The 12,215-nt window shown below is 44.5% G+C and overlaps 1 protein-coding gene across 2 annotated transcripts in view; it reads right to left on the bottom strand.

Moving 5' to 3' along the window:
• The window catches only part of ARHGAP6 (Rho GTPase activating protein 6), a 331,846-nt gene extending 320,019 nt beyond the window's left edge, over window positions 1–11,827 (bottom strand). Inside the window, exon 1 of one of the 2 annotated variants that reach the window (XM_074814833.1) lies at window positions 11,302–11,827. In XM_074814833.1, coding sequence (XP_074670934.1) covers window positions 11,302–11,808 — 507 coding nt within the window. In that variant the 5' untranslated portion in view covers window positions 11,809–11,827. Of the gene's footprint in view, window positions 1–6,117; window positions 6,149–11,301 lie in introns of those variants that run through there. The other variant, XM_074814838.1, reaches the window with a different exon arrangement.
• Between the last annotated feature and the right edge of the window lie 388 nt (window positions 11,828–12,215).

Raw genomic sequence — 12,215 nt, 5'->3', positions numbered from 1 at the left:
AATTTGAGAAGGGTTTGGTTGGTTGGTTGGTTTTTTTTTTTTAATTTTACTGACATCTTTAAAAAACACCCTGGCTTTCTTTGCATTTGTGAGACACCAGTAGTGTAGCTGCAGTGTAATGCTAGGGTCTGCCTCACAGTGTAGCAGCACAGCAACAACTTTGGAAAACAACCCAATGAAAGAAATCACTCTTCTTATAAGCCTGCTTCAAATGTTGACACTGGAGAGCATCACACTTTCTGCAGAAACCCAGCAACTTCTGTTCCATCAAAGATTTGTTGCAGCACAAGGAAGACAGTGGAGTTTTCATTCTACCGTGGAAAGAAATGACACTGAGAGTCACAGAATCACAGAAAAAATAAGATCAGAAGGGACCTCTGGAGGTCATTTGGTCCAGTCTCCTGCTCGAAGCAGGCCCAGCTTCAAAATTTGATTGGGTTCCTTGGAGCCTTGCCCTGTCAAGGGTTGAAAATTTCCAAGGACAAAGATTCCAGAGCCTCTCCGGGCAACCTATTTCAATACTTAACCACTCCTCCTGTGAATGGTTTTTTCCTTAGATCTACTCAAAACTCCTCTTGCTGCAACTTGTGACCATCATTGTGCAACTCTGACAACACCCAGCTCCATCTTCTCCTTAGTCCCCATGTAGGCAGTAAAAGTGGAATTGCATCTCCCCTTATTATATTCTCCAGGCTGAAACAAATCTCAGCCTTTCCTTGTGCATTAAGCGCTCTCATCCCCGAACTGTGTTGACCGCCCTCTGCTCCACTTGTTCCAGTATCTCCCTTGTACAAAGAAGCACAGATGTGGACTCACAAGGGCAAAGTCACTTCCCTTGACCTACTAGTTACCTTTTTGCTCATACAACCCAGCACCCTGTTCTCCACAGTACAAACCTTCCACCGCTCACTAATTTATCTAACTGGTTTTCCTCTGATCCATGTGAGGTGGTGTAATTTAGCTTCATTTGGGCTAAAAAACAGGCAACAAGCTCTGTTATATAGTTCACTTCAAGACAGAAAAGTATGCTCATCTGTCACATTCACTCTGCTTCTGTTGAGGAGAGGTTTATGAAACAGAAAGGTTCCATCTGAGCTTTGATGGAGTGTGGAAATGGTATGCGCTCAGACCTCAAGCAGAGAAAAGGATCAAGAAGCATTTCGGACAGTTGTGCCAGAGATTTTTCAAATATGCAAATTTACCTATGTAAACTTCACTAATTATTCTACTAAGAAGTTGCTTTAAAACCTTCCATACAGGTTGACTGTCAATTACATCACATTCCTTAGTGAGTATAGAATTAAGGCACATTATCCCTGGAAAAAGTAAAACTTCTAATTGTGTTTATTTAAGCAATTTGGCTGCCTAATTCTCCCAGCTGGCTATGGTTTGGTACCCGCTCTCTGGCACAGCCCACTCTGTATGTCATTTGCGAATATGCTGTCCCGTTCTAAAGACCTATGAGACATGTCCCCATGGTGCACTGCTACAAGAGCTGTCACTAGATGCAGAGACAAGAACACATGCTTGAGAAACAGTAGTGAAGCAATGAGCAAAAAGCACACCATATTTTGTCAGCAGGAATGTTATGAAATAGCCACAAAGAAAATTCAACCATATTGTTCTAATTTAGGATATAGTAGATAGGGTCTTATTTTGGAGCATGAAAATGTAATCTATCCCAGTCTCTCTTTCCCCACAGCCCCTTTCAAATAACAGTCTGCACTGTCATCCACATTAAATTAACAGCTTAACATAGCTGACTGCCAACCAGGATGTTACAAGGATTTGGCCTTCTTATATACACATACAGTTACAAAAGAAATGGTGGTAATGAGACTGAGATCAAAATATTGACCAGAATCCTTTTAAAATCGAGAGCAGGGAAAAGAGAAGAGAGATTTCTTTATGATTTAAGAAGGATAAATATGAAATACGTATGATCAAAACAACAAAATTTGAGACGTTATAGCAGATGTGTTAATCCGCATTCTTTAGCTTCAAATTCTCCCATTTCACCTAAGTGTCAGCTTATTCCAGAGCTTGACGGCACTGTATAAAGAAACAATTGCATTTATCTTCTAAAAACAGAAGATGGTGAGATCTCTCGGACAGTTTGCCCAAAGACTCTACTGTGCCTAAACTCTTATGGGAATACAATTCAGAAAGGTTTATTCAATAAATTAAAAGAAATACCTCCTACGGGAAGCAAAAGACATAACAGAATGAAAAACATTTCCTGTAGGAGGAATATTTTTAGACTTTTAAAGAGAGAGGCAAATGAAAAGTGAACAGAGCACTGCCAACTGGTTTCTCACCACATTACTCTCAGTAGGGTGCAACTCAACTGAAATTACCCTTTAGAGAAAAAAGAAAAAGGCAGTGCTCAAAAACCATCTTGCTGTATTACAACAGTGGCAGAAAACAAAAGGATAAAGCAAATAAAACCTGAAAATAACAATGGAAAATTTGTGTTAGTCTTCCTCTTACAAAATCAGTTATAGATGTTCAGTGGAGGTACAGTCCCATCACTGAAAATCAAATTCAGGAAGCCAGTCCTTTGGAGAAGCACGACTCTGAGACAGTGCGAAAGTAATCTTAATCACACTATAAAAAATTAATCTTTCATTTGTTAGCAAAGTCTGTATCAAACTTTGTACTTTGCTGAAAACCATTTTGTCCATTTATGAGACAAACCATTTATGAGAACAAAGCACTCATTAACATTTGACTTGGCCAATCCAAATAATAGGCTACAGCTACAGTAAAGCAGCTTTTTTTCAGTAGGAACTTCAGGTGATGAAAGCAAGAAAAAGTCCCATTATCTTCCTTAATGTTTGGCACGGAGGATAACTGAAAACATAAAAACATATAGCAAGGACAACTAGAAATGGATAAAAGACAAGTCCAACCTGAAAAGGTCTGAGCATATGGAACAGGAACTCATAAATGAACAGGGGAGAAAAGAGAAAAGCAACATCTACCCAAAGTCCTAGCAGGTTCTCCACAGCCACAGGGAGAGTTTCTGCATAGGACTGGGTGCTCACGTGCATTCTCCTAAGTGCAACGCTCAAAAATCTCTTTCCTACCTTATACTGTCAGAGAGTCTTCATGGATAAATACCATAAATCAGAAGGTCTTTTCTTTGAGAGGATACAGAAGACAGCAAGTAGGAAGATCCAGAAAAGACAGTTCTGGTTTTACAACTTGGGAGGCTGATGCAAGCTGTTCCCATAGCCAGGATTGTCAGGATGATGACCCAGGGATGAGAGCTTTAGGGTGGGAAACTGACGTTTGTTTTTACGGGCCAGAGACACGGTACCTAACCTACTTAGCTCCAAAAACATGAACATGTGGTACCCAACATCTGGTTCCAGTATGACAATGTGGCAAGCATCAAGTACTGGAAGCTCATCAAATCCTTCAAAAACACTCTTAACTCTCCTGGGGATTTAATAACTCCTTGCTGACAACTGGAGTAGAACAGCCATGTAACATGAAATAGCCAGCCTGTACACATCCAGGAAAAGCTGAAACTCAACCAGAAAGCCTGCACATACATTTCCATTGATATGTACTACTGCTACAGAATAAGAATAGATTAAAAATAACAAATTATTTTGAATAAACACAGCTTAAAAATCTGCACAAAACAATAGACACAAAAGTTTTAGAGAGGTGAAGAAAGTAAAATTCCTAGGACTGAATGATAACTAAAGGGTTTGCTTCCTACCTGATACTCTGTTTTGACTGGTAGTATTCACCTGCTAAAAGTAAAGCACGTGCTTGAGCACTGTCAGATTGAAGTCTGAGAGCTCAATACCTTGCAAAATTGGATGATGAGTCACAATGTCAAATTCCAGTGAAGTCTGAATCTTGCCCTTACCTCTTTATTGGCTGCCTTCCAGTCTCCATAAGCTGAATGGAATATTTGGCCTCTTCTCCAACCATCCAGACACCTGGTTCAGTTAAAAACCAGTGTAACCCAGGATGTAGAAAAACTATGTTTTAAAACATCAGCTTAATTCCAGTGACCCTTACGTTCTCAAATACTATGCCACATATCCAGAAAAATCAAACATAAGCAGCATTATAACATGTTTAATGAGACTAAGATAGTATTGCCATTACAACCTTCATTTTCGTTATCTTTTTGCATCACGATTTCGACTCTGCAACTCTGACACTGATATAATATAGTTACTACTATACCATCATGAGTGTTCAGCCTTACTTGCTCAGAACTCCCTGCTGGTTTCCATTGTGATACTTACATCGGAAAGGAAAAAAATCCCCCAAAACATGCTTAATACCTATATGCTTATACAGTCACAAAAGTGCAGAAGAGTGAAGAGAGACTCCTGAAAAGTTCTCCACCTGCAAATTGTCATAGCTGCAGTTCTTGTCATACAAGGGAGTCTGCAAAGCTAAATGCGCCGCAACTCTCCCATGAAGTCAAGACAGCAGTCTGGGTTCTTGGTATTTTAGAAGCTGCTCAAAATTACTTTTCGGTCTCATTTCTATTATTTTCACAAGTTCTTTTCCCATTATTTAAGCAATGCACACTCATAGAGAATTCTGTCTGTCTTAGCTGTCAACTCCCATATTTCCACCAAATGTCTTCAGAAGTAATTCAGTTGGCAATGGGAAGAGAGCATTTGCCAAATTCAGAAATGTTGAATATATTTAGTTACTTTTAATGGCATTCCTCTTCATACAAGACCCACAACATTTCTGCCCACCAAATTTTGCAATTACAGAACTCATACAGCATTGAATAGGACAGACTTAGGCTGAAACTAATCTGTGTGTCTAGTGGTTTAGGGTGTCTTATGGAAGAAAATAAAGCGGAACTGTTCAGTGTAAATATCAGCACACAAAGTTTTTTACCTTAAAAAATAAAAACCTTCCAAAATACAGTTCTCACACATCTCATTAAAAAGTCCCCCTCAAAGGGAAAAATGCAAGTTAGCAATTCTGGGGATCGGGCAGTGTCCAGTTTTTAAAATATTTTGATGAACACCAAAAAAACAAGGTGACAAAAAGCCATTTAAACATGATAGACCCCCATTTTGCTTCCTGGACAGTTAATCAGGCTCTACACAGGAATATGTTCAAACATCTCTTCCACCCATATAGAAAAATGTCTGGGTTAGGTATGAAGGTGCTTAAGGATAACAGACACTGAGCTCACACTTCAGCTACATATCACTCTTCAGAGATCATTATGGCAAAAAGATAAACTAGTGCTGATGGCAATTTAATACATTCCCTGTGATTCTGTCCCAAAGACGGACAAATTTTCCATCTGATGGAGAAACAATTGTAGAGCATCTCATCGTAAGAAGCCACACGGTAAACACAGGCAAGCATAGAAGCAATGAAATCAAAATCATGAGGCCTAGAGCTCTGTAAAGTTAAAGACTGTAAGACTATGGCAACTGGAGAGCAATAAATATGACATTGTCACAAGAGACTAAACGTTGAGGAGGTATTCCATTAAAATATTTGCATGTATAGCGTTAAATTAGTTTTAGGGGAGTACTGACGTTTAGACGATGTGAACTATTGCAGCCTTCAGTGGTAGAGCCTTATCCCCAGTTTCAAGTGCAGAGGCTTTGCTTTTGCACCTCAAAAGCTTCAGCTTAAACCCTGGTTTGACAAACATGCTGTCAATCAGCACCACTTGAAGCGCAATGCCTAGTGAAAACTGAGGAAAGGATTTCTTCGCTTACATATCTCATGATGGATCTTTTGAAAGTGATGCAGCATTTATACTTCCATTTCACATTTTCTTCATGCATCCTAACAAATAGGAAAAACTGTCTTCTTTCTCTCTTTTCTGCAGGTAACCTACAATTTTCAGAATATGTATCAATCATTGCTTACGAGTTGAATAGGGGAAGGAAAAATAAAGAAAAGCTCTCCCTCCTCTAAGCTTACAATGAACAGGTTCTGCTCCTGCAAACTTGATTATGTGATCAGTCCTTTCTCTCTCCAAAATAACTTGTCCCACTAACCTCAAAGAAAAACACTCATTTGAACCACCCAAGGATATATACCCCATATGGGAATGTGACTTCTCAGTTTGCTCAATTTTTAAGAATTTTGCTTTACCCTTTATCTCTGAAAGTATTTTTCATGTGTGTCCTTCCATCAGCATAGTTTTGAAGCAAGCATTGGCTGTAAAAAAAGCAGAAAGACATAAGCTAGCCACTTACAGCAACTCGGAACAATGGAGTTAAAATCAATTTGTGAAAAACAGTGATGCTTGGGGGAAACTTTGGCAAGCAAGGACATATGAAAAGAGGGAATCTGAGATGTCTTCCCAATGGATTCAAACTCTTAAAGTATCAAGCAAGTGAAGGTACCTCCCAAGGCACCTATCAGCTGAATCTGGTGTTGTGAGCGTTCACTGGTTCTGATAGCCATGCCCTAAATTATCACTCCATATGACTCCAACAGAAGTTATAAAATAATTTAGCTAAACTAATGTTGTTCTGACATTGCACATGAGCATCTCCAACATCCTTGCAGCTGGCCACAGCTTGGCCAGCTGGCAGCTCAGGAGACACCAGGATGACTACTAGCCTCTCCCCCAAAACCTGGTGAGGAACAAGGGCAACCTTCCCTCCCACACCATGGGAAACCCCTTGCACCGTTATGCTCGACAGAAAGCGTCCCTGTGCAAGCAAGCAGGTTGATCGCAGGCTGCACCAGGAGGAGGAAGAAGAAGTGAGGAAGGGCTGAGCCAACCCCCTGCAGCAACCCAACAGCGCTGAGAAGCAAGTCGCAAACTCAGGATGGTGCCTCCTGCTTCCCGATGGCCAGGCACACAAGCGGGAAGGATGCAGATCATTACTTTAAAAACAGCTCTCCCCCAAAAAAGCATATTAACTGGAAATGTTAACGTTTAATTAGTCAGTAACACATGGAGTATGACAGCAAAATAATGAGGCCATGTAAGTTTTAAGCGTGTAGATTTGGTTTATCATAACAAAGAGATTACTCAGATACATTCGCATGATTTGTCATGTTTGTTATACACACACTGTGGCTTTCCACTGCCAACTTTAGGACAGAAAAATAAGCACAAGAATTAACGCAACTTGAGAGTTCACACAGATCACTACATTTTGACCTATTTTTGACTTTTCACCTTGCAAACGTATTCCAGTTGGTCACTGTAAAACACTTGCATCCTTCACTTGTATGGGACTACTCACATACTTAAGCATAAATATATGACTAAACATTGGCAGAAGGAAGGCATTAAGGTATCTCTACATATTTTTACCACCTTTTCCCATGATATTTAGTTTAGTTAGAGAGACACTTAACCTTATGAAACACTTAATGAAAGCATAATAGTCATAACAGACTTAATTTTGCAAGTGAAAGGGAATTTTCTTTAAGGAAAATGGCTTAAAGGGACAGCTGAGGTCTGATTGGAAATGAGGATAAAAGCTTTTTTCCCTTGTTAAAAATCCCCCTCACTTTGCCCCACGGAAACCACTGGAAATGTTGTCACTGATTTCCACAGACCCAGGTACAGGTTTTTTATTTAAGCAGCTTAAACATGAGCAGATAATAGAAAGGGGAAAGAATGCTTGTCAGCAAAGCAAAGCTCTACTGAAAATAATCTTTACAGTTGTAAAATATTCTCGTGAGTAAAATTACATGTCGATAAAGAAGAGCCAGATCACCTAGGAGTGAGAGACACCTCTGTCACATGATGCTTCACATCCAGAAATCTGTGGATCCAAGACTACAGGCCTAACACCCTTCTTTGGGTAAAGCCTTTAGCTGCGACCTGCTGCTGATACTGCAAGTCCCCTGTGCACTCTGGCATTCCATTAAAAATTATTTATGAATGGCCGCGCGAACTGAGCAGCAACCTTTCCCTCCCTGGGCCAGTAGACAGGGTTGTGGTATAAAATGCTGAAGTCAAAGAACTACAATAAAAAAAAAGGTAAAACAAACAATCCATCCTCCTCCTGGCCTCATATCAAAGCTATTACAGACATTTTGGCCTCATATACAGCCATTGCAGATCAGCTGGTGAGGGAGCACTCGGTGCAGCTGTAAAATCCGAGTACTGTTGGGCTGGGTGCTCCCACTCCGGGGGTCCTGGAGCTTCGGGGGCTGCCCGGGGCGGGAGTCGAGCTGCAGGCCCCACCCTCACCCCGTCCCTCCAGGCACCACCGCGCAGATCCAGCTGGGGACGGGCAAAGGAGGTCCTGCTCAGAAGTTACTATTCTGGGGGGTTCTGAAGAGAAAATCTTTCTGGCATTTTCACTTCTCTCTATTGCATTAGAGATTAGGGTGGGGGGAATAATTCCCACCTATATCTCCTAAAATATTATTATTAGTGCATAACCCTGTTGCTTGCACAGTGGCTTTAGAGAAACATTTTCCAAAAAGTGCAATTATACTGAAGGTTTTGGAACGAAGGTAAAGAAAACAGATTTTGCAATGAACACTTCTTTTATTCCCCACCTAATAGGATGGCAATTTTTAACTACTCAAACCAAAACCTTCCATGCTCATTTTCAGCTTGCAGTCATCTATTCAGTGGTTTTTTACAGCTGAGTAAAATCATCATCATGATGTATTTCATTTTCTAAGTTGAAAAAAATGGAACTACACACTTCCTGTTGAGAATGCGATAATTTGGGGAACGGGACCTTTTAAAGTTACAATATTACAAATAGTTATTTCCTTTTCACCCAATAAAATGTGGGGGTTTTCCACCTCCTCAAGCACACTTGCTTTGCCACAGCTATGGTGAAGCCCCAGAGAATCCTTCGCTTCCTAAAAACTGAACAAGTCCTTTTCCAATAAAGACTAAATAGGAAGCAAACAACTAAATCCTTTATGAACAACACTATTTTATGATAAAACTAAACTGCATGGCCATTAGGATGCATGCCTGCAATTAAGAGGGGAAATATGATCAAAATTATGTATGTGCAGTTTCTGTTCAAATATAGATTAAAATCATTTATACTTGTCATTGCTGATAGTTATAACTAAGTTAGTCTTTGTGTAACTCCTTGAAAATAGAAACTCTGAAACCAGAAGGCATCAGGTCAGATGGCAACTGACACACAATGCCAAAAATTCACAGTGAGGTCGCTGACCCGCCGCAGAAGCCCCGCTTCAGGTGCAGCACAGCCTGCCCCTCAGTCCCAGCACCGCGGCTGCTGGGACGGTGACCGCGATGGACAACACTTGTGCCCAACTGAGGGCTCCTGGAGAGGGGTGGCCTGGCCACCTGCCCAGCCTGGCCACGGGAAACCGGCACAGAGATGCGGATGCTCGCTCGTCCTGACAACACTGGCCTCAGACCTTACCAAAACTGTTCTCTTACAACAGAATCACATGTTGCTGGGTTTTTTTCTAATGCAAAGGTGACTTTTTCTTTTAAACTACACTCACACATATGCCTCCGTTACTCTAAAAATCAGGCCTCACCAATAAGACAGACACCTCCAAAATACAAGACCATGCTTTGTTAGTGTATGCACCCATTTCTTAAATGTATGAAAGATACTTACCCAGGTTCAAATGGCAAGTAAACAACAATTTGTCAGAGAACAGTGCTGTAACATCACACGAAACCGCACTGAATCAAATTTAACTATAAATTACACCACTATACTGCAATCATGTTATTAGTAATATAATGCACCCCAAGAAAAAGGTTTGACTATTTAAAAATGCTAGATACACACCAAATTAGGAAAAAAATTGTACTTCTGAATTTGCAGTCTGAAGATGTGCTGTGCTACATGGTTTGACGACGTACAGATCTGAAAAAAAATGCCCCAAGCATCCAACACCTTTGTGTGGATTCTGTGAAGCAGGGAGACCCACTTACCTTTGCAGATCAGAGACCATGCTCCGAGTCTTGGACTCAGCCACGAAACTCTGCACAGGAAATCTTACGTATCTTACACTTTTTGATGTTCCTTATCAAGTTATAAGTGGACAAGCAGCCAACTTATCCTTAATTAGTGTGAGCATCTAAAGGTCATTAGCCACTGTCTCACTGGAGGTTTTTTGTCACTGATACGGCAACTCCCACACAGTTCTTTGAAATCATGAGTTTTCAACTATCTTAAAATTCAAGCATCAAGATGAGATATTGCTAAGAGTAACTTCTGATCACAAGACTTAAGAATAATAATCCATTTTTGAAAACTGCTAAAAATCTTCGCTGCCTCTTGCAACATTAGCCAGCATCGTGCCCGAAGTCACCACCCAAGAGCTGACACTCCACCCCAACTGGCAGACGCTGACAACTTTTATACCCTAAGCTAAGAGGAGGATGCGAGGGCTCGTTCGGCGTGAGAGGCAGCCTTTGCCCTTAGAAACTACTTTTCATAATCTTGTCTGTCATGCTGCCTGGTTTGTCTTTGGATCCCAGATTGCTGTGTAAGGTAATGATTTTTCAAGGACTTCTGCATCCCACTGAAACAGTGGGGCTGATTTTGTTGATAGATCTAGTTTATACTGATATTTATAATAAGTACATCTTAAATGGTAATGGAAATAAATGGAAAAGGCTGCCTTCTGACCCCAACCCAAACGCTCCAGGAGGCACTACTGAACAGTTAAGCGGGAAACCTCATCGCCACAAACAGGATGGAGAATTTCTTCAAACAAAAAATGTCGTCTTCTCCTGCTACAAAGGGCTGTGCATAACCAACGGGCCGAGCAATCACTATCAAGAAACAATGCCACATTCTTTGAATACATTCGTCCACATGGTATGGTATCTGCAGCCCAACATCGACGACATCCAAGTTAAACGAATAAATATTTGCATTGCAAAGTTGGATTTGTCTTGGAATACGATCGCTCCTCATGTGGTTTTGACACATGTGCGTTGTCAAATAAATCACAGCTCCCTGGGTGTGCACATTAAAAATGATTTGTCTATCTTGTTAGAAGCCATCGCATACTTCAGTTTACGAGGTGTGAAACTGGGAGGGGAAGGTTTTACATGCCCGGGACAACTATATATGGAGCCCGTCGAGGGAACGTCAAATCCTGCCGTCCGCCCCACCGCGGCCGCGGGCGCCCGCGCCCGGCGCTACCGCCCCGCCCGCTTCCCACGGCGGCCTCGACGGCACGCCAGCCGCGTCCCAGGACACCGGCACACGCGTGGGGCCGCCCCACGCACCCACCGCCGAGGGGGAGCGCGGGCGGCGGCCCCGGGGGCTGCCCCGTCCCGGCGGCCGCGGGGCTCCGAGGGCGGCGGGGGGGCCCGTCCCCCGGCGCGGGCGGGCCTACCTCGGATTTCCACACGACGTAGGCGGCGGGGCGAGGCCCGGGCGGCGAGGGCTGCCCCTTCCTCTGCTGCAGCCAGCGCCGGGGCGAGGAGAAGATGCTGTTGGCGGAGCCGGCGGGGCCGCTCAGCGCCGAGGCCGAGGGGGTGCGCGCCAGGAAGGGCAGCTCCCAGCCGGGGCTCCGCTTCCCGCGGGGGCTCTCCTCGTCGAAGAGGGCGCTGCCGGGGGGCGACCGCTCCAGCGGGGTGCTGGGGGTGGAGAAAGAGGCGCCGGGGGGCGGCGGGGCGCCCCGGGGACTGCGGCGCTCCCCCGGGGGGCTGCCGGCCGCCCGCGGCCGCGGCGCCCGGCCCGCGCCCTCGTCGTCCTCCCGGCCGCCGCCGATGATGGCGGGGTCGAGGCTGCGCGTCTGGCGGAGCCTCCGCTTGGAGAGGCTCTTGGCGGCGGCGGGGGCGGCGGCGGCGGCCGGGGAGGAGCAGGAGAAGACGCTGCTCAGCAGGCTCTGCGCCGACATCGCGGCGGCCGCTGCCCCGGGCACGGCGGGGGCGGCCGGGGGTCCCGAGCTCTCGCTGCCTCTGCCTCCGGCCCCCGCCGCGGCGGCGCGGAGCGGCGCGGCTCTCGGGGCGTCCCCCGCGCCCCGGCTCAGCCCCCGGCGGCGCGGCCCGACGGCAGCACCGGGGGGCTCATGGCGGCGGCCGGCGCTGGGGCTGCTACGGGGCTGCCGCCGCCGCCGCGGTCACTTTGCTGGGAGGGAGAGGGAGGGAAAGGGAAAAAGAAAAAAAAAAAAAAAAAGTTGCGAGAGAAAAGGGGAGGGAAGGAGGCAGCAGCGGAGCTTTTATCTCGGCTCGCCGCTGCCTGCCAGAGTCACTCCCCCCTCGGCCGCGATGCGCACGGGAGCCGCTCGCCGCCCCCCCCCGCCCC

This window comes from Strix aluco, chromosome 2 (genome assembly GCF_031877795.1).
Source record: "Strix aluco isolate bStrAlu1 chromosome 2, bStrAlu1.hap1, whole genome shotgun sequence".
In the NCBI taxonomy this organism is placed as follows: Eukaryota; Metazoa; Chordata; class Aves; order Strigiformes; family Strigidae; genus Strix; species Strix aluco.
The sequence above is the reverse complement of the archived record's forward strand: the minus strand, read 5'-3'. Positions and strand labels throughout refer to the sequence as shown.